Source organism: Cetorhinus maximus, chromosome X (assembly GCF_964194155.1).
Source record: "Cetorhinus maximus chromosome X, sCetMax3.hap1.1, whole genome shotgun sequence".
NCBI lineage: Eukaryota > Metazoa > Chordata > Chondrichthyes > Lamniformes > Cetorhinidae > Cetorhinus > Cetorhinus maximus.
This window is the reverse complement of record NC_135917.1, coordinates 12,802,490-12,825,316: the sequence shown is the minus strand read 5'-3', so window position 1 is coordinate 12,825,316 and position 22,827 is coordinate 12,802,490. Positions and strand designations below refer to the sequence as shown.

General features: G+C 50.6%; 1 protein-coding gene across 3 annotated transcripts in view; it reads left to right on the top strand.

Annotated features, from left to right (window-relative positions):
* Positions 1 to 22,827, top strand: part of LOC144672587 (uncharacterized) — a 102,141-nt gene that overhangs the window by 76,257 nt on the left and 3,057 nt on the right. For all 3 annotated transcript variants that reach the window (XM_078534408.1, XM_078534409.1, XM_078534407.1), the window contains 8 exons: positions 1,072 to 1,167; positions 2,655 to 2,762; positions 3,884 to 3,969; positions 4,853 to 4,928; positions 8,965 to 9,047; positions 9,875 to 11,174; positions 14,746 to 14,919; positions 16,740 to 16,835. In XM_078534408.1, coding sequence (XP_078390534.1) covers positions 1,072 to 1,167; positions 2,655 to 2,762; positions 3,884 to 3,969; positions 4,853 to 4,928; positions 8,965 to 9,047; positions 9,875 to 11,174; positions 14,746 to 14,919; positions 16,740 to 16,835 — 2,019 coding nt within the window. The remainder of the gene's footprint in view (positions 1 to 1,071; positions 1,168 to 2,654; positions 2,763 to 3,883; positions 3,970 to 4,852; positions 4,929 to 8,964; positions 9,048 to 9,874; positions 11,175 to 14,745; positions 14,920 to 16,739; positions 16,836 to 22,827) is intronic.

Sequence of the window (22,827 nt, the reverse complement as noted above, 5' to 3'; positions counted from 1 at the left end):
AATGATCAATGGGGACTCCAGGTTCGAGGCTCCCATCAATGAAGAGACTCCACTAGAATGGTTGCACAATCTGAAACTCTCACCTCTGTGCACTGGGCTCTTACCTTCGTCTGGCACCCCCGCCTCTCCACGCCCGGTTGCATGGGGAGTGTGCCGGCTCTCCAGCTCCAGGACATCCTGCTCGAACCTGGTGAGCAGCAGCAGATTGGATGGGCCTCTGCCTGTCCGTGACCTCTCCAATTGGTTATGGCTTGTCTTCTCCTGAATGGACAAAGGAGCATCGATTAGCTCACTCTCTACCTGCAGCGCCATTATATCAGACTCTAGCACCCCTGAGCTCTACGGTGGGGACGGCCAGACCTTAACACTTCTGCACACTGACCCACACAGTACTCACCCTTCCTGAGTGCAGCAGGTCATTGAAGCGCTTTCGGCACTGCACCCAGGAGCGCTGCACCTCGACGCGGCTACTGACCAGCGCTGTCACCTCCTCCCGTACCCTCTTGGTGAGGTGCGGTGGCCTCCTCCCACCATCTCTGGGGACAATGATGTCCCTCCTGGGAGCCACCTTCTCCAGGAGGACTGTGAGGCACTCACCCAAAAAGTGGGGAGCTGAGCGCCAACCGGACCCGCCCTCCCGCCTGGCGTCCCCAGCCGTATGCGACTCCATCAAGACAACGCAGAAGAGATGCTTTTCCATAGCAGCCTTCCAGGGGCTGCCTGGGCTGTTTTTAAACCGGCCGCCAGGTCGCCATTGGACCTGGTGGTCGACAGGTCCCCGCCCCCGCTTGGCCCTTCCCGACCAGCAATGAGCCACATTTCACACTCGGCCGGCCTGAATTGGCACGCCAGCATGAAATCGCGGCCGGGTGCTAATCGCGGGCACCAGCCTGTTTCCCGGTCCCGCTGACCTTACCCACACACCATCCACAAAATGATGCCCAATGTCTTTAAACTTCAAGCGAGGATAACACTACAATCGCAAATGGACCTGAGAATAACAGAATAAGGGGAAATCAGGCGACAGTTGTCATGGTAACTAACACATTTAAGAATCTTTTCTTCTTCCAGAATAATGACCTGCTGTGGGCAGACTATGAGGAGAAGCTGTCCGATCAGGCCATGAGGACACTGGAGACATATCTGAGCCAGTTTCCAACATTTAAGGTGGGTCACAACTTGGGACATGTTCACAGTGACATCATCGGCCCTTTGAAAAAGACAGATCTGTCAATATTGGTCATGTCCCCGGGTGGAGATCTCAATCTACAAATCTCACACCCAATGAATTACCTCACACCAAATAAACATGGTAAAAACATTACAATACATGTGTTACAGACAGCCAGACAAGCAGTTCATTCCTTCCAGAAAGAGCCTGTCCTTGGTAGGTTAGGATGGATGGATGGATAGATAGCTAGATATTTAAATAGTGAGATAGATCGGTAGGTATTTAGATATTTATATAAACGGATAGATATTTAGATAGATATTTAGATAGATAAATATTTAGATAAATATTTACATCATCCAAAAGCACATCAGGTTTCTCATGTACAAAGACAACCATCGACTCAGCCTCACCACCACTATTCCTGACCTTCTCCGTTGTCTCTATTGTCAGGTTGCTTATCTGACATCAAGCTCTGGATGATCCATGGCTTCTTTCAGTTAAATATAAGGGAGACCGAAGCCATTGTCTTTGGCCCCCGTGACAAACTCCACTCCCCGCTGCTGACTCCACCCCTTTCTTGTCACAGTCTTGGGCTAAATGAGTCACAACGTTGATGTTCTACTTGACCCGAGCCAATCTTTCAACCACCTATCCATGACATCATTAAGACCGCCTATTTTCATCTCCACAACATCACCCAACTCCGCCCCTGTCTCAGCTCATCCGCTGCTGAAACCCTCATCCATGTCTTTGTTACCTCCAGACTCGACTATTCCAACCCACTCCTGGCTGCTCTCCCACATTCTACCCTCTGTAAACTTGAGGTCATCCAAAACTCTGCTGCCCGTGTCCTAACTCACACCAAGTCCCGTTCCCCTATCACCCCTGTGCTCACTGACCTACATTGGCTCCCAGTCAAGCAACACCTTGACTTTAAAATTCTCATCCTTGTTTCCAAATCCCTCCATGACCTCACCCCTCCCTATCTCTGTAATCTCCTCCAAACCTGCAACCCTCTGAGATCTCTGCGCTCCTCTAATTCTGGTCTCGTGTGCATTCCCGAATTCTAATTGCTCCACCATTGGCAGCCGTGCCTTCAGCTGCCTGGGCCCCAAGCTCTGGAATTCCCTCCCTACCCCTCTCCACCTCTCTACCTCACTTTCCTTCTTTAAGACACTCCTTAAAACTGACCTCTTTGACCAAGCGTTTGGTCACCTGACCTAATATCTCCTCATGTGGCTCAGTGTCAAATTTTGTTTCTTAATGTTCCTGTGAAGCAAGTTGGGATGTTTTATCATGTTAAAGACGCTATACAAATGCAAGTTGTTGTTGATGGTGGTAAGGTGGTAATGAAATCGTTCCTTAAGAAAGAAACTCATCAGTAAGGGTTAACACAAAACAATCAACTGCTGTATGCCCCAGGGAGTTTAATGTTGAGCCATGGTGAATATTTAACCTGAATTCGTTTTTGACCCTTCAGAAGCGTATTGCTAAGCGAGGGCGTAAGATGGTGGATTATGACAGCTGTCGACACCACCTTGAATCTCTGCAAAGTGCCAAGAAGAAAGACGAAGCAAAGATCACTAAGGTAACTCATAGACGGTGTGATCGCAGGGTTAGGCCTTGCCCTGGTCGGCAGTTAGAGCCTGCCGCCGCACTCCCAGAACTTGTGACTTCCATGGCCTCTAGTCACCATGGAAACATGATGGCCCGAACACCAATGGAAATGTGAAATAAAAACAAAAAATGTGAGGAATACTCAGCAGGTCAGGCATCTGTGGAGAGAGAAACAGCGCAAACGTTTCAGGTCGATGACCTTTCACCCGACAGTATGAGCAAGCTGGATTAACAAGAGTAGAGATGCAGTCAGTAACATCTGATGCTGTGAACATAGGTATGAACAAGGAGCAGGAGTAGGCCAATTGACCCCTCGAGCCTGCTCTGCCATTTAATAAGATCATGGCTGATCGGACAGTAACCTCAAATCTGCATCCCGCCTACCCCCATTAACCTATCACCCCCTTGCTTACCAAGAATCGATCCACCTCTGCCTTAAAAATATTCAAAGATTCTGCTTCCAACTCCTTTTCAGGAGGAGTGTTCCAAAGACTCACGACCCTCTGAGAGAAAACATTTCTCCTCGTCTCTGTTTTAAATGGGCGACCGCTTATTTTTAAACAGTGACCCCGAGTTCTGGATTCTCCCACAAGAGGAAACATCCTCTCCACACCCACCCTGTCAAGTCCCCTCAGGATCTTAAAGGTTTCAATCAAGTCGCCTCTTAATCTTCTAAACTCCAGTGGGTACAAGCCTAGTCTGTCCAACCTTTCCTCATAAGACAACCCACCCATTCCAGGTATTAGTCTGGTAAAGCTTCTCTGAACTACTTCTAACACATTTACATCTTTCCTTAAATAAGGGGACCAGTGCTGTACACAGTACTCCAGATGTGGTCTCACTAGTGCTCTGTACAACTGAAGCATAACCTCCCTACTTTTATAATCAATTCCCCTCCCAATAAATGATAACATTCTACTAGATTTGTTAATGACTTGCTGTACTTGCATACTAACCTTTTGCGATTCATGCACTAGGACACCCAGGTCCCTCTGCATCTCAGAGAGGGTACCGAGTGACAGTGCGTTGAAAGATGCATGCTGTGTCTTGGGTGAACAAACAGTGTTACATTCTTGACTCCTCGTGTTTCAGGCTGAAGAGGAATTTATTAATGCCCAGAATGAGTTTGAAGAACTAAATGCTCAGCTTCGTGAGGAACTCCCTGAGCTGTGGAACAGGTACAGTCTGCTCCCGGAATCATGAAGCACATTATTACAAAGAATGTCACCCGAGAACTGCCCTCAGACAGTAATGCCAATGCTTGAGAGGCTTACTAAATGATGGAACGCTGAACTGTTCCACGAAAGACTTACAGAATTGGAATTGTGAATGGTTTGTGACTGAGAGACACATAGGGGAAACTAGAGTTTCTCGAAGAAGTGACTCCTATCGGATTAATGCAGCATTTCTCTCCAGGTTTCAGTCAATATTCAATGTGTACACACACTGGTACCCTATACATGTTCCTCGTGTGCACAGAACAAGTTGCATGGACTTGGCTGGCTCCTTCTGGCAAAACCAGCTCTCAGGGACTGGCTTCCGATTTCTTTGGCCGACCTCCCCATGGTTATGCTCGATGAGCGCAACTCTTCCTCAATCCGCAGCCCCATACTGGGTACCCTCAAGGGACCTGCATGATGCCTGCCAGCATAAGCAAGGGATGACTCACCTCACACTGAGAGAACACCAGTAAAACTTAGCTGTATTTTGAGTGAACGAAGCTGAAAGAATCACCCTCAGTAAAACCGAAATACCCGAGGGGCAGACAAGTCAGCATAACTTGAGTGGCGGCACAGGGCTCCAAGATGCCTTTGTACCACCAGTTAGACAGAAGAGTTGTTCAAAATTGGACAGGAGCGGGCCATTAGTCGTGAGTGATACGCTCAGGCTATTCTGTAGGCCCATTGGCTTCAACAGAAATGGGGACTGGCCCAGTCCTCAATGGGTGATAGTTGCAGTTCCATCTATTTTGTGTCCCTGCCCACATCCACTTTCACTGCCGAGGTGTTTGAAATGGTGAACCACTGTTGTGACAGCTGACCGTGACTCCTTTTCTTACAGCCGCATCGGATGCTACGTGACAATATTTCAGAACATGTCCAATTTACGGGATACTTTCTATCAGGAGATGAGCAAGGTAAAAATGGCCGTGTCGCAGACTTGGAACCGGGTTTGAATAGTCAGGAGGGCCACCAATTCGGAACACCTCAAATGAGAACAGCGATGTCAGAATTACTGAAAATGCAGCAATCTGACTATACTGCATCTAACCCCATAGTGTACCTGTCCTGGGAGTGTTTGATGGGGACAGTGGAGAGGGAGCTTTACTCTGTATCTAACCCCGTGCTGTACCTGTCCTGGGAGTGTTTGATGGGGACAGTGTAGAGGGAGCTTTACTCTGTATCTAACCCCGTGCTGTACCTGCCCTGGGAGTGTTTGATGGGGACAGTGTAGAGGGAGCTTTACTCTGTATCTAACCCCGTGCTGTACCTATCCCTGGGAGTGTTTGATGGGGACAGTGTAGAGGGAACTTTACTCTGTATCTAACCCCGTGCTGTATCTGTCCTGGGAGTGTTTGATGGGGACAGTGTAGAGGGAGCTTTACTCTGTATCTAACCCCGTGCTGTACCTGCCCTGAGAGTGTTTGATGGGGACAGTGTAGAGGGAGCTTTACTCTGTATCTAACCCCATAGTGTACCTGTCCTGGGAGTGTTTGATGGGACAGTGTAGAGGGAGCTTTACTCTGTATCTAACCCTGTGCTGTACCTGTCCTGGGAGTGTTTGATGGGACAGTATAGGGGGAGCTTTACTCTGTATCTAACCCTGTGCTGTACCTGTCCTGGGAGTGTTTGATGGGGACAGTGTAGAGGGAGCTTTACTCTGTATCTAACCCCGTGCTGTACCTGTCCTGGGAGTGTTTGATGGGGACAGTGTAGAGGGAGCTTTACTCTGTATCTAACACCATGCTGTACCTGTCCTGGGAGTGTTTGATGGGGACAGTGTAGAGGGAGCTTTACTCTGTATCTAACCCCACAATGTACCTGTCCTGGGAATGTCTGATGGGACAGTGTAGAGGGAGCTTTACTCTGTATCTAACCCTGTGCTGTACCTGTCCTGGGAGTGTTTGATGGGGACAGTGTAGAGGGAGCTTTACTCTGCATCTAACCCCATACTGTACCTGTCCTGGGAATGTCTGATGGGGACAGTGTAGAGAGAGCTTTACTCTGTATCTAACACCGTGCTGTACCTGACTTGGGAGTGTTTGATGGGGACAGTGTAGAGGGAGCTTTACTCTGTATCTAACCCCATGCTGTACCTGTCCTGGGAGTGTTTGATGGGGACAGTGTAGAGGGAGCTTTACTCTGTATCTAACCCCGTGCTGTACCTGTCCTGGGAGTGTTTGATGGGGACAGTGTAGAGGGAGCTTTACTCTGTATCTAACCCCGTGCTGTACCTGTCCTGGGAGTGTTTGATGGGGACAGTGTAGAGGGAGCTTTACTCTGTATCTAACCCCGTGCTGTACCTGTCCTGGGAGTGTTTGATGGGGACAGTGTAGAGGGAGCTTTACCCTGTATCTAACCCTGTGCTGTACCTGTCCTGGGAGTGTTTGATGGGGACAGTGTAGATGGAGCTTTACTCTGTATCTAACCACGTGCTGTACCTGTCCTGGGAGTGTTTGATGGGGACAGTGTAGAGGGAGCTTTACTCTGTATCTAACCCCATGCTGTACCTGTCCTGGGAGTGTTTGATGGGGACAGTGTAGAGGGAGCTTTACTCTGTATCTAACCCTGTGCTATACCTGTCCTGGGAGTGTTTGATGGGGACAGTGTAGAGGGAGCTTTACCCTGTATCTAACCCTGTGCTGTACCTGTCCTGGGAGTGTTTGATGGGGACAGTGTAGAGGGAGCTTTACCCTGTATCTCACCCTGTGCTGTCCCTGTCCTGGGAGTGTTTGATGGGGACAGTGTAGAGGGAGCTTTACCCTGTATCTAACCCTGTGCTGTACCTGTCCTGGGAGTGTTTGATGGGGACAGTGTAGAGGGAGATTTACTCTGTATCTAACCCCGTGCTGTACCTGCCCTGGGAGTGTTTGATGGGGACAGTGTAGAGGGAGCTTTACTCTGTATCTAACCCCGTGCTGTACCTGTCCTGGGAGTGTTTGATGGTGACAGTGTAGAGGGAGATTTTCCCTGTATCTAACCCTCTGCTGTACCTGTCCTGGGAGTGTTTGATGGGGACAGTGTAGAGGGGGCTTTACCCTGTATCTAACCCTGTGCTGTACCTGTCCTGGGAGTGTTTGATGGGGACAGTGTAGAGGGAGATTTACTCTGTATCTAACCCCGTGCTGTACCTGCCCTGGGAGTGTTTGATGGGGACAGTGTAGAGGGAGCTTTACTCTGTATCTAACCCCGTGCTTTACCTGTCCTGGGAGTGTTTGATGGTGACAGTGTAGAGGGAGATTTGCCCTGCATCTAACCCTCTGCTGTACCTGTCCTGGGAGTGTTTGATGGGGACAGTGTAGAGGGAGCTTTACCCTGTATCTAACCCTGTGCTGTACCTGTCCTGAGAGTGTTTGATGGGGACAGTGTAGAGGGAGCTTTACCCTGTATCTAACCCTGTGCTGTACCTGTCCTGGGAGTGTTTGATGGGGACATTGTAGAGGGAGCTTTACCCTGTATCTAACCCTGTGCTGTACCTGTCCTGGGAGTGTTTGATGGTGACAGTGTAGAGGGAGCTTTACCCTGTATCTAACCCTGTGCTGTACCTGTCCTGGGAGTGTTTGATGGGGACAGTGTAGAGGGAGCTTTACCCTGTATCTAACCCTGTGCTGTACCTGTCCTGGGAGTGTTTGATGGGGACAGTGTAGAGGGAGCTTTACTCTGTATCTAACTCCGTGCTGTACCTGTCCTGGGAGTGTTTGATGGGGACAGTGTAGAGGGAGTTTTACTCTGTATCTAACCCCGTGCTGTACCTGTCCTGGGAGTGTTTGATGGGGACAGCGTAGAGGGAGCTTTACCCTGTATCTAACCCTGTGCTGTACCTGTCCTGGGAGTGTTTGATGGGGACAGTGTAGAGGGAGCTTTACCCTGTATCTAACCCCATGCTGTACCTGTCCTGGGAGTGTTTGATGGGGACAGTGTAGAGGGAGCTTTACCCTGTATCTAACCCTGTGCTGTACCTGTCCTGGGAGTATTTGATGGGGACAGTGTAGAGGGAGCTTTACCCTGTATCTAACCCTGTGCTGTACCTGTCCTGGGAGTGTTTGATGGGGACAGTGTAGAGGGAGCTTTACCCTGTATCTAACCCTGTGCTGTACCTGTCCTGGGAGTGTTTGATGGGGACATTGTAGAGGGAGCTTTACTCTGTATCTAACCCCGTGCTGTACCTGCCCTGGGACTGTTTGATGGGGACAGTGTAGAGGGAGCTTTACTATGTATCTAACCCCGTGCTGTACCTGTCCTGGGAGTGTTTGATGGTGACAGTGTAGAGGGAGATTTTCCCTGTATCTAACCCTCTGCTGTACCTGTCCTGGGAGTGTTTGATGGGGACAGTGTAGAGGGGGCTTTACCCTGTATCTAACCCTGTGCTGTACCTGTCCTGGGAGTGTTTGATGGGGACAGTGTAGAGGGACATTTACTCTGTATCTAACCCCGTGCTGTACCTGTCCTGGGAGTGTTTGATGGGGACAGTGTAGAGGGAGCTTTACTCTGTATCTAACCCCGTGCTGTACCTGTCCTGGGAGTGTTTGATGGTGACAGTGTAGAGGGAGATTTGCCCTGTATCTAACCCTCTGCTGTACCTGTCCTGGGAGTGTTTGATGGTGACAGTGTAGAGGGAGATTTGCCCTGTATCTAACCCTGTGCTGTACCTGTCCTGGGAGTGTTTGATGGGGACAGTGTAAGAAGAGCAAACGTGAAATTCTGTGGATGCTGGAAATCTGAAATATAAGAGAAAATGCTTGAGATGCTCAATAGGCTGGGGAGCATCTCTAATGAGGGATACGTTTTTAATATTTCAGGCTGTTGCCTTTCATCGGGCCAAGTTCTTTATTTTCTCTGTTGTTTTCTAGCTAATTGGACTAGCCCCCCTAATTCATTGCTACCTGAGAAACCCGCTCAGTGCATTCGCGCGGTGTTCACCCTCCCTTTCACAGCACTCCTGTGTCTTTGCAGCTGAACCAGAGCCTGTACTCCGTGATGACAAAACTGGAGAAGCAGCACAGTACCAAGGTGTTTATCGTGAAGGGCATTGCAAGGTAAGTGGTCACTATCCCAGCACATCACCATGTCATTATTTAGCAAGTGCACACCATTGGACATGCTTACACTGCCTGTCAGATCTCTCTGCCAATCATGGTGAACAGCTGTTCAATCCTACAATAATCCTGACATCAACATCTGACCATCCTTTGTTACCTTTGTGCTGGCAAACTATGAGGTGCAGCTGGTAATATCCTCCCCCCAGTCAAAGTGCTTCACCTAATACCCTCCCCCACATTAACCGCATTAGAGTTAATTAACAAGTAACGTTTTGCAGCTCAATGGCCCCCTCTCAGTTGAAAATAATTGATCCTCTCTGCTGGTGATAACTCACATCAACAAGTGGCGCTGTCACAGACCAGCAATGGCAATGCCTAGTCCCCCTGCTCTGATCATTCTGCACCCAGCAGTGTTCTGTTCTTTCCAATTTTGGCAGCCTGATTCTCCCCTCCCGATATTTCTCCTCTCCTGAAGGTGCCAACTGGTATTGGCTGAACTTGGTCCTTCACCCAAGTGACCAGTTTCAGGTGTGAACCCACACACAGCGTTATATCACCATGTCCAGGGAGAAGCCCCATTGTGTGGTCACCTAACATCCAATCAGACACCTAGGGGAACTGAGGCCAATTCTAATAGTATCTCTGTTGCCTCATCGGAGTTCAGCTCATTCAGCCAGTTGCCTTCCGATCTATGACTCAGGACCATACCAGGCAGTGCTTTCACCTACTGAGCCACCAGGTGAACATGATGTCCTTTGTTAACGTTAACATTAACAGCCTCATCTATGAATAGTGTGAGGTACCTGTGTGTTTTTATGTTACAGCAACAGGCGCTCATTGATTATCTCATCGCCGGTCAATCCTGCAAGTCGACTCTCAGCCTCTTCGGAGAGCAGCCTTGAACAATCATCGGTGGCTGCCACCATTTCGAAGGAGGAGGTGTTACCTCCTCCAACGCCATCCTCCATTGAAGTTGCACCTCCCCCAGCCCCAGCGTCCAGCGAAGCCGCCCTTGAAACGACTGAACCACACCAAGAGACTCACCCTGCTGTCGTGCCGCCACAAAACAAAGTGCCAACACCTCTTCCACGTTTATCATTAAGTAACGTTGAGCCCCTCAATCTACCTCCTTCTGCAACACAATCTCACTCTGAAGAACCAGATGGTCCGATTGCCTCACCTCGAGACATTTCAGCCCCAACTGATCTCACGCTCGCCGAGAATCCGAACGCTTCAGAAAATTCAAGGCTAGAGTCCTCTGGGAAAGTGGTAGATACCCCTCTACCCAAAGCACTTAGAAGTGAACCACCTCCTTCAGAATCTACATTGCTTGAATTGTCCAGTAATGATTTGGTCTATCCACCTAGCACGGGTGAAAATCACTCAGAAATATTGTCTACCAATTCCTCCCCATCGCTTGAAAGCTCATCCCCAGTTACTGTTGATGGTAGCGAAGAAGTCATCGCAACCATTGAAGATTTATCTTCTTCATCTTCATCATCAGCTGAAAAGTCTTCTGCAGATCCAGCTACAAATCCTTGTCTAGCGGCGCCAACTGGGGAAGCATCTCTGATGTTAAGCTCTGCAACTCCCACAGCCTCAGAACCTGAGCCTGAAGTTCCAGTGCCTGCTGAGGCCTTGCTGTCCTCTGAAGATCAAGCTCCCGGGGAGTTGACCATGGAAGCTAGCCCAGTAGCGCTCGACGTCTCAGAGGCTGAGCCCAAAGCCCAGGTTCCAACGGATGCCTCAGCTTTCCTGGAAGATCAGCCGTCTGGCGAGGTGGCACCTCAGGCCATTCCTGCACCTCCCGGAGCCTCAGAGGTCGAACCCACAATCCAAACCTCTAGTGAAGCCTCACCTCCCCCTGAGAAATGTACAACAAATGGAGAGAACTCTCCTGTCAACCTTACAGCTCGAGAAGGGTCGCAGCCTGACGCACAAGCTTGTATCGAAGGACTGACATCACCTAATGCTCAGTGCGCAGTGTCCATCCCTTCAGATTCCCTTTCGGCTGAGGATGCCTCGATCTTTCCAGCAAGTGGCGCCTCGGTTGACCTACAGACTTGTGAACCCGCTGCAACCTCTGACCCTACATCGGTCACTTCACCGCAGCCCCCACCTCAGGTAATGTGGGTAGAAAGACAACCACAAATATTTGGCAGGAATAAATTTAAAGAGCCACTCGCGCCCTCATCGAGTTTCTGCACACATAATGTAGGGGTCAGAAGGCAATCCAGTCCCACCCTTATACTGACTGGGTTAAAAAAAAGAAAATGCTGGAGCAGGATTTTTAGGTCGGCCAGGGTGATTTCGTTCCCTGCTTCCCTGCGCCTGTGCCTACTGCCAGTACCCGCCCTCCTCCTGCCCCCACCCCCCAACCCTGGCAGCGCTGAGCATTTCAGCGCGTGCTTCACGCTGGATGGCCGTTAATTGGCCCGCCAGTGTGAAATCGCGGTCAGGGGGCCGATCCTGGTCAGCGGCATGTTCCCCAGCCATGCCCGGACCCGCCAATCGCGCCCGCCCGCCAACCTGAAAATTCTGCCCGTGGTGATTCTGTTATCATGGAACACGTGTCGATGTGAATATCAGCCCCAGCCCCATATTGGTACCAGCTGGGAATGCCTCTGTTTTATGGTCATGTATAAGGGACCTCCAGCAGATTGAACCACAGCACACATGCTCCTATTTTAATAAGCTCCGAATTGACCACATCCCAGTATAAAGCATGCATGACTTCTTTTAGGACATTACAAATAAAGTAGCGAGTGAAATTCCCTCTGATGCTGTTTATTTGGACTTTCAGAAAGTCCATCACTTCAGTTTCCATTTTATCCTCTTTTTAAAATTTCTTTTCTCTTTACTCCCTCCTAGTCCTCCTCTCTTCAATTGTCATGCCTCCTTTCACTTCTCCCCTCTCAGTTACTCTGCCCTCCCAATCCCTACCCCAATCCTTCAGCACTCCTCCACATACCTGCTCCCACCCCAGGATTTGTCTCCCTCTTAGATAAGCCGACAGCTCCCCTCTCTGCCTCTCTCTTTGTTCCTCCGATGGGCTTGTCTAGTTGGCACTGGCTCGCAGCGGGCAGCAACGCCAACTGCCCCGTCTCTGATTGACCTTCCTGCCCAGCGTGCCTGCTGGGAGCCAACCTTGCCAATCTCCTTCCTGCCCAACTCTCCCCTCTCGTTGCTGACCCTGTGAACTCTGCCAGTGGATAAACTCTCACCGCTCCTCTCCGCATCTCCCTCCAGAATGCCTGTTCACTTGTGAACAAGGCCCTTAATGAACGAATTGTGGATGATTACATCGACATTATGGCTCTAATGGAAGGGGTGATGACACCTTCCCCATAAATGAGACCTTCCTGCCTGACTATATCTTCTACCACATGACTCATCATGACCGTCGTGGTGACAGTGTGGCACTTATCACCAGATCACCTTGGCCTGACCCCCTACTCCTCTGGCACTTTCCCCTCAACTTCAATCTCCATCTCACCTCCTCATGTTCTCTCTCCTCTGAGTTCACTGTCCTGTTATTCCCTCTAAATCTCTCCCTCCATGTAAACTCCCCAACCCATATTCATGGCCACTCCCTTGACCTTACTGTCTCATGTGGTCTCACTACTCCCATAGTTTCAATCACAGGTAAGGCCACCTCTGATCGCTTCCTTGTATCACTCTTGGCCCACATCACCCTCCACACTCAAACCCTCCCTCCTTCTATATCAGTCCCTGGAAACAACTATCCTCCAATTCACTTACAGTGCACTCTGAAAACCAGAACTGTCTAGCCAGCCATCCAATCACCACAACATTTCTGCAGCTACTGATTTACTCAGGAGGGCCCTTGACTCCACCTTTGATGCCCTAGTCCCCAATAAAACCATCGCTCTCTCTCACCCTGGCCGGTTCCTGGAACCACCCTCATCTCTGCTCCCTTAAATCCAAGGGACGCAAAGTTAAATGGATATGGTGGACACCTAGCTTAGCCTCCACTGTCAGGTCTGGCTGGACCACATGAAACACTATCAGGCCCTGCTCTCACCTGCAAAACCGTTCACTCGCGCAGAGTCATCCTGGAGTGTAAAGGTAACTCCCGGCTTCTGTTCTCTACTGCAGACTGTCTTCTTAAACCCCTTTCCCGTATCCACTCCGCCCTCACCTCCAACAACAAGTGTGAGGAAGTCATAAACTTCTTTGTCACAAAGATAGAGACAATTTGGTCAGCTTCCGCTGCTACATCCCTCCTTTCCACTAGCCCACCATCCTCTAAAGGTTCCCCCGCCCACCCCACAGCCTAGCTCTGAAGCCCTTTCCACAGGTTTGAAGCCCTGGGAAGGTGTGAGAGAAGGAGAGGATGTGATGAGTTTTGATTTCAATCACAGTAAGGTCGTAGGGAGCAATGGTAGGGGAGGTGGGGCAGGGAGACTCGGTGGAGATGGTGGTGGGTTACAGTTCACTGTGACAACATACACTTTACACGCATATTGTTGTCTGGAGCTTTGGATAGTGATGGTTGAAGCTCCATTACATGGCTGGCCAGGAATCTCTCCCACTCTTACCACCTGCCATTGGTGCATGTCAGAAGGAGTTGCAGGTTGATACTTGACCTGTTTGGCTGTATTATGAACACACCTTCCTTGGCCATCAAGTCCTGGAGTGGGACTTGAGCTCAGAGCTTCTGGCTTAGGGGCAGGAACATGATGCACTGCACCACAGAACTTCCAAGGGCTGTCCAGGACCTCTTAGGATTTAAGAGGAAAAAAATGTCCAGGAATTCCGTGCATCAATGGCAAGCTACTGGGAATGGATGTATCTGACCCAGCAGCACGTTCCAAATGACAAGGGAATTTTATCTTTTTTTCTTTATTCTTTCATGGGCATCGCTGGTAAGGCATTTATTGCCCATCCCTAATTGCCCTTGAACTGACCTTGCCAGGTCACTTCAGAGGGCAGTTAAGAGTCAACCAACATTGCTGTGGGTCTGGAGTCACATGTAGGCCAGACCAGGTAAGGACAGCAGATTTCCTTCCCTAAAGGGGCATTAGTGAACCAGATGGGGTTTTACAACAATCGATGATAGTTTCATGGGCTGGGATTTTCCAGCCCCTCACCCTGGTGGGATCTTCTGGTCCCCACTGATGTGAACGGACGGAGATTTCAATGGGGTACTGGAAAATTCCGGCCTTGGTCACCATTACTGTAACCAGCTCTATATTCCACATTTCTTAATTGAATTTAAATTTCACCAGCTACCGTGGTGGGATTTGAACCCATGTCCCCAGAGCATTAGCCTGGGCCTCTGGATTACTAGTCCAGCAACAGGGGAGGTGGTGGTATTGTCACTGGACTGGTGATCCAGAGACCCAGGGTAATGCGCTGGGGATGCAGGGTCGAATCCCACCACAGCAGATGGCAATAAAAACACTTTTGGAATTAAAAGTCTACTGATGACCATGAAACCATTACCAATTGTTGTGAGAACTCTTCACCTGGTTTAGGGAAGAAATCTGCCTGCTCTGGTCTACATGTGTCTCCAAACCCACAGCAATGTGGTTGACTCTGAAATGCCCTCTGAACGAGGGGTGATTAGGGACGGGCAATAAATTGCTGGCCCAGCCAGTGATGCCCACATCCCTAGAACAAATATTTTTTTTAAAAATTGACATTAATGCTGTTTACATTGATCCCACAGGCCATGACTCAGCTTCCCACTGATAAGCATGAGGTGGAAGACAGCGGAGATATAGCTCATGAAAGAGAAGATACATCCCTGACTTCTTCAGGGAGTGAAGAGCTGGAATTGGATGAAAGTAAAGCTATCCAGAGATCACCTTGTGAAGAGCTGCCACCTGGATTCATGTATAAGGTGCCAGACCACTGCATTCTCTCTGTTCTTCATTCTCCTAGCTTCTCGCTGATTTATTTGTCCTTGTGTGACTCAGGCAGGCTGGTATTTATTACCCATCCTTGCTTAAGAGTCAACCATATACTATAAAATTAGAATGACATGTAGAGTGATGGCAGATTCCCCTCTTGGAAGGACATAAGCGAACTAGTTGTATTTTTACAGCAACCCGGCAATTTTTACGTGGACATTAACCAGGTGCCCCCACAAATTACCCGATTCACTGAATTTAATTTCATAAATTAGCCAGATGGGATTTGACCTTCTGACCTCTAACTTCCTGATTCAGTCCCAGAACCACCAGGCGACTGGTACCTGTTTAATGTTGTTGAACTCTTTATGTGGTGGCAGGAAGTTAAAGGCAGTGAAACAGAACTGTGATCACTTCTGTAATTTGCCAGAATTAACCCTTTTGTAGTCGCCCAATCTTCTGCCAATTTAATTGAGTGTGATATCTCCTTGAAATCCAAGAAATATCAAACTTCAGGACTTCACTGAGCGAGTTGATCGCCCCTGGCACATCCCAGGAGCAGAACCCGTCTCGTCTGCAGAGCTCGGTAGGCACATGGACAGGCTCTGTGCCAACACGAAACATCCCTCTAACCCGCTACTTCCTTCAGCTGGTCCTACCCGCTGTACAAACTGGCCCCCGTGCACCAGTCTCCTGCCTGCCAATGTGGGATAGGCTTCCTAAGAGTAACATTGTGTAACTATCAGGATTTATTTCCCGTTTTCTAAACTCCAATCGCTATCAGCTAGAACCCAAGATGCTGCCTCTGAGGGGGTTTCAGGAAATTTCCAAGACGAGACTCAGAGACCAAGGTTTGTTTTGAAAGTGGATTTCCTGCAGCCTTATAGGCTAGGCCCTTAATATGAGCAATTATTCAAGGTTGTAAGATTTCCATGCGATTTTCAGCAGCAGCGAAGTATATCAGAGTCAAGCAATGATCCCAGCCCGGCTTGGTTCAAATCATAACCTGCCCTGATCCCTCTTGTCCCGAGGCCTCTCTCCTTCCCAGAACTCTCAGGCCTCTCTCCTTCCCAGGCCACTCAGGCCTCTCTCCCTCCCAGGCCCCTCAGGCCTCTCTCCTTCCCAGGTCCCTCAGGCCTCTCTCCTTCCCAGGTCCCTCAGGACTTGCCCCTACCCAGGCCCCTCAGGCCTCTCTCCTTCCCAGGCCCCTCAGGCCTCTCTCCTTCCCAGGTCCCTCAGGCCTCTCTTCTTTCCAGGTCCCTCAGGCCTCTCTCCTTCCCAGGCCCCTCAGGACTTGCCCCTACCCAGGCCCCTCAGGCCTCTCTCCTTCCCAGGCCCCTCAGGACTCGCCCCTGCCCAGGCCCCTCAGGCCTCTCTCCTTCCCAGACCCCTCAGGCCTCTCTCCTTCCCAGGCCCCTCAGGCCTCTCTCCTTCCCAGGCCCCTCAGGCTTCTCTCCTGCTCAGGCTCTGTCTTGCCTTTCACAAATCTACCCCCTCTGTCTTGTCTGGTTTTGAAGCTGGTAACTACACTGCCCAGCTCAGTGCTGTTCCTTGTGCTCCATATGGTTTTTATCCTCATGTATAGTTTTGGTGCAGGGGTGACTGCTCTGTGTTACAGTATACGCTCAACGTAGACATCTCCAGTCACCACGAGCTGCCAATGGCCATCACTTACGTTGATAACTCTGGTTTGGGGGTGAGGGGAGAGTGCAAATCTCAAAGCCCCTGAAAGCGATATTTTACATCCACACCATGCTTGAAATTCAGGCAGGAACAAATGGTACTTGATCTGCACTGTTTTTTTATGCAGGTGAAAGCAACACAGAGCTCATGTGAGGAAACACACTTACAGTTCACTGAGGGGGACATCATATTGGTTCTGTCTTGCACTGAGACTGAAACACAGGTGAGAGAAAACTGTTCGATGAGCACAATAAAGGGGCGGGCAGCACCATAGGGCCAGCACACATTCAGATCTGGTGACAGCCAGTCCCAGCTCAGGCCATCTTCCACTGCCTGTAAGAAAGGAATTCTGGACAGTTTCAGTCTATTCCCGATAGATGTCTCGGCACAGATAGACCTTAACTCTCATCCAGCACAGAAATCGATACCTTTACCAGGCAGCCAATGGTTGGCTGGAGGGAAGTTGAAATCTCAGGCTGATGTCCCAAGAGGCACGGCTCTGACAGGGCAGTTTGTGGACATGGTTGAAACGGATTCCAGGGAAGTTGGCTTAGCATCTTACTGGTGCTGCTACTGCCCTGGATATCATTTATATACAGTGACAGACCCGTCCCCACCAGTACTGTACCCCAGTGTTATACAGTGACAGAGCCGTCCCCACCAGTACTGCACCCCAGTGTTATACAGTGACAGACCTGTCCCCACCAGTACTGCACCCCAGTGTTATACAGTGACAGAGCCGTCCCCACCAGTACTGCACCCCAGTGTTATACAGTGACAGACCCGTCCCCACCAGTACTGTACCCCAGTGTTATACAGTGACAAACCCGTCCCCACCAGTACTGTACCCCAGTGTTATACAGTGACAGACCCATCCCCACCAGTACTGTACCCCAGTGTTACACAGTGACAGACCCGTCCGCACCAGTACTGTACCCCAGTGTTATACAGTGACAGACCCGTCCCCACCAGTACTGTACCCCAGTGTTATACAGTGACAGACCCGTCCCCACCAATACTGCACCCCAGTGTTATACAGTGACAGACCCATCCCCACCAGTACTGTACCCCAGTGTTATACAGTGACAGACCCGTCCCCACCAGTACTGTACCCCAGTGTTATACAGTGACAGACCCGTCCCCACCAATACTGCACCCCAGTGTTATACAGTGACAGACCCGTCCCCACCAGTACTGTACCCCAGTGTTATACAGTGACAGACCTGTCCCCACCAGTACTGCACCCCAGTGTTATACAGTGACAGACCCGTCCCCACCAGTACTGTACCCCAGTGTTATACAGTGACAGACCCATCCCCATCAGTACTGTACACCAGTGTTATACAGTGACAGACCCGTCCCCACCAGTACTGTACCCCAATGTTATACAGTGACAGACCCGTCCCCACCAGTACTGTACCCCAGTGTTATACAGTGACAGACCCGTCCCCACCAGTACTGTACCCCAGTGTTATACAGTGACAGACCTATCCACACCAGTACTGTACCCCAGTGTTATACAGTAACAGACCCGTCCCCACCAGTACTGTACCCCAGTGTTATACAGTGACAGACCCATCCCCACCAGTACTGTACCCCAGTGTTATACAGTGACAGACCTGTCCCCACCAGTACTGTACCCCAGTGTTATACAGTGACAGACCCGTCCCCACCAGTACTGTACCCCAGTGTTATAGTGACAGAACTGTACCCAACAGTACTGTACCCCAGTGTTATACAGTGACAGACCCGTCCCCACCAGTACTGTACCCCAGTGTTATACAGTGACAGACCCGTCCCCACCAGTACTGTACCCCAGTGTTATACAGTGACAGAGCCGTCCCCACCAGTACTGTACCCCAGTGTTATACAGTGACAGACCCATCCCCACCAGTACTGTACCCGTGTTATACAGTGACAGACCCGTCCCCACCAGTACTGTACACCAGTGTTATACAGTGACAGACCTGTCCCCACCAGTACTGTACCCCAGTGTTATACAGTGACAGACCCGTCCCCACCAGTACTGTACCCCACTGTTATACAGTGACAGACCTGTCCCCTCCAGTACTGTACCCCAGTGTTATACAGTGACAGACCCATCCCCACCAGTACTGTACCCCAGTGTTATACAGTGACAGACCTGTCCCCACCAGTACTGTACCCCAGTGTTATACAGTGACAGACCCATCCCCACCAGTACTGTACCCCAGTGTTATACAGTGACAGACCTGTCCCCACCAGTACTGTACCCTAGTGTTATACAGTGACAGACCCATCCCCACCAGTACTGTACCCCAGTGTTATACAGTGACAGACCCGTCCCCACCAGTACTGTACCCCAGTGTTATACAGTGACAGACCCATCCCCACCAGTACTGTACCCCAGTGTTATACAGTGACAGACCCATCCCCACCAGTAATGTAGCGGAGAATTATACAGTGACAGACCTGTCCCCACCAGTACTGTACCCCAGTGTTATACAGTGACAGACCCGTGCCCACCAGTACTGTACCCCAGTGTTATACAGTGACAGACCCGTCCCCACCAGTACTGTACCCCAGTGTTATACAGTGACAGACCCGTCCCCACCAGTACTGTAACCCAGTGTTATACAGTGACAGACCGGTCCCCACCAGTACTGTACCCCAGTGTTATACAGTGACAGACCTGTCCCCACCAGTACTGTACCCCAGTGTTATACAGTGACAGACCCATCCCCACCAGTACTGTACCCCAGTGTTATACAGTGACAGACCCATCCCCACCAGCACTGTACCCCAGTGTTATACAGTGACAGACCCGTCCCCACCAGTAATGTAGCGGAGAGTTATACAGTGACAGACCTGTCCCCGCCAGTACTATACCCCAGTGTTATACAGTGACAGACCTGTCCCCACCAGTACTGTACCCCAGTGTTATACAGTGACAGACCTGTCCCCACCAGTACTGTACCCCAGTGTTATACAGTGACAGACCCATCCCCACCAGTACTGTACCCCAGTGTTATACAGTGACAGACCCATCCCCACCAGCACTGTACCCCAGTGTTATACAGTGACAGACCCGTCCCCACCAGTAATGTAGCGGAGAGTTATACAGTGACAGACCTGTCCCCGCCAGTACTGTACCCCAGTGTTGTACAGTGACAGACCCGTCCCCACCAGTACTGTACCCCAGTGTTATACAGTGACAGACCCGTCCCCACCAGTACTGTACCCCAGTGTTATACAGTGACAGACCCGTCCCCACCAGTAATGTAGCGGAGAGTTATACAGTGACAGACCTGTCCCCGCCAGTACTGTACCCCAGTGTTATACAGTGACAGACCTGTCCCCACCAGTACTGTACCCCAGTGTTATACAGTGTCAGACCCGTCCCCACCAGTACTGTACCCCAGTGTTATACAGTGACAGACCCGTCCCCACCAGTACTGTACCCCAGTGTTATACAGTGACAGACCCGTCCCCACCAGTAATGTAGCGGAGAGTTATACAGTGACAGACCTGTCCCCGCCAGTACTGTACCCCAGTGTTATACAGTGACAGACCTGTCCCCACCAGTACTGTACCCCAGTGTTATACAGTGACAGACCCGTCCCCACCAGTAATGTAGCGGAGAGTTATACAGTGACAGACCTGTCCCCGCCAGTACTGTACCCCAGTGTTATACAGTGACAGACCTGTCCCCACCAGTACTGTACCCCAGTGTTATACAGTGACAGACCCGTCCCCACCAGTAATGTAGCGGAGAGTTATACAGTGACAGACCTGTCCCCGCCAGTACTGTACCCCAGTGTTATACAGTGACAGACCTGTCCCCGCCAGTACTGTACCCCAGTGTTATACAGTAACAGACCCGTCCCCACCAGTAATGTAGCGGAGAATTATACAGTGACAGACCTGTCCCCGCCAGTACTGTACCCCAGTGTTATACAGTGACAGACCTGTCCCCACCAGTACTGTACCCCAGTGTTATACAGTGACAGACCCGTCCCCACCAGTACTGTACCCCAGTGTTATACAGTGACAGACCATCCCCACCAGTACTGTACCCCAGTGTTATACGGTGACAGACCCGTCCCCACCAGTACTGTACCCCAGTGTTATACAGTGACAGACCCGTCCCCACCAGTACTGTACCCCAGTGTTATACAGTGACAGACCCGTCCCCACCAGCACTGTACCCCAGTGTTATACAGTGACAGACCCGTCCCCACCAGTACTGTACCCCAGTGTTATACAGTGACAGACCCGTCCCCACCAGTAATGTAGCGGAGAGTTATACAGTGACAGACCCGTCCCCACCAGTACTGTACCCCAGTGTTATACAGTGACAGACCCGTCCCCACCAGTAATGTAGCGGAGAGTTATACAGTGACAGACCTGTCCCCGCCAGTACTGTACCCCAGTGTTATACAGTGACAGACCCGTCCCCACCAACACTGTACCCCAGTGTTATACAGTGACAGACCCGTCCCCACCAGTACTGTACCCCAGTGTTATACAGTGAGAGACCCGTCCCCACCAGTACTGTACCCCAGTGTTATACAGTGACAGACCCGTCCCCACCAGTAATGTAGCGGAGAGTTATACAGTGACAGACCTGTCCCCACCAGTACTGTACCCCAGTGTTATACAGTGACAGACCTGTCCCCACCAGTACTGTACCCCAGTGTTATACAGTGACAGACCCGTCCCCACCAGTAAAGTAGCGGAGAGTTATACAGTGACAGACCTGTCCCCACCCGTACTGTACCCCAGTGTTATACAGTGACAGAACCGTCCCCACCAGTACTGTACCCCACTGTTATACAGTAACAGACCCATCTCCACCAGTACTGTACCCCAGTGTTATACAGTGACAGACCTGTCCCCACCAGGCTCTACCCCAGTGTTATACAGTAACAGACCTGTCCCCGCCAGTACTGTACCCCAGTGTTATACAGTGACGGACCCGTCCCCACCAGTACAGTACCCCAGTGTTATACAGTGACAGACCCGTCCCCACCAGTAATGTAGCGGAGAGTTATACAGTGACAGACCTGTCCCCGCCAGTACTGTACCCCAGTGTTATACAGTGACAGACCCGTCCCCACCAGTACTGTACCCCAGTGTTATACAGTGACAGACCCGTCCCCACCAGTAATGTAGCGGAGAGTTATACAGTGACAGACCTGTCCCCGCCAGTACTGTACCCCAGTGTTATACAGAGACAGACCCGTCCCCACCAGTACTGTACCCCAGTGTTATACAGTGACAGACCCGTCCCCACCAGTACTGTACCCCAGTGTTATACAGTGACAGACCGTCCCCACCAGTACTGTACCCCAGTGTTATACAGTGACAGACCCGTCCCCACCAGTACTGTACCCCAGTGTTATACAGTGACAGACCGGTCCCCACCAGTACTGTACCCCAGTGTTATACAGTGACAGACCCGTCCCCACCAGTACTGTACCCCAGTGTTATACAGTGACAGACCCGTCCCCACCAGTACTGTACCCCAGTGTTATACAGTGACAGACCCGTCCCCACCAGTACTGTACCCCAGTGTTATACAGTGACAGACCTGTCCCCACCAGTACTGTACCCCAGTGTTATACAGTGACAGACCCGTCCCCACCAGTACTGTACCCCAGTGTTATACAGTAACAGACCCGTCCCCACCAGTACTGTACCCCAGTGTTATACAGTGACAGACCTGTCCCCACCAGTACTGTACCCCAGTGCTATACAGTGACAGACCCGTCCCCACCAGTACTGTAACCCAGTGTTATACAGTGACAGACCTGTCCCCACCAGTACTGTCCCCCAGTGTTATACAGTGACAGACCTGTCCCGACCAGTACTGTTCCGCAGTGTTATACATTGACAGACCTGTCCCCACCAGGACTGTACCCCAGTGTTATACAGTGACTGACCCGTCCCCACCAGTACTGTACCCCAGTGTTATACAGTGACAGACCTGTCCCCACCAGGACTGTACCCCAGTGTTATACAGTGACAGACCCATCCCCACCTGTACTGTACCCCAGTGTTATACAGTGTCAGACCCATTCCCACCAGTACTGTGCCCCAGTGTTATACAGTGACAGACCCGTCCCCACCAGTAATGTACCCGTGTTATACAGTGACAGACCCGTCCCCACGAGTACTGTACCCCAGTGTTATACAGTGACAGACCTGTCCCCACCAGTACTGTCCCCCAGCGT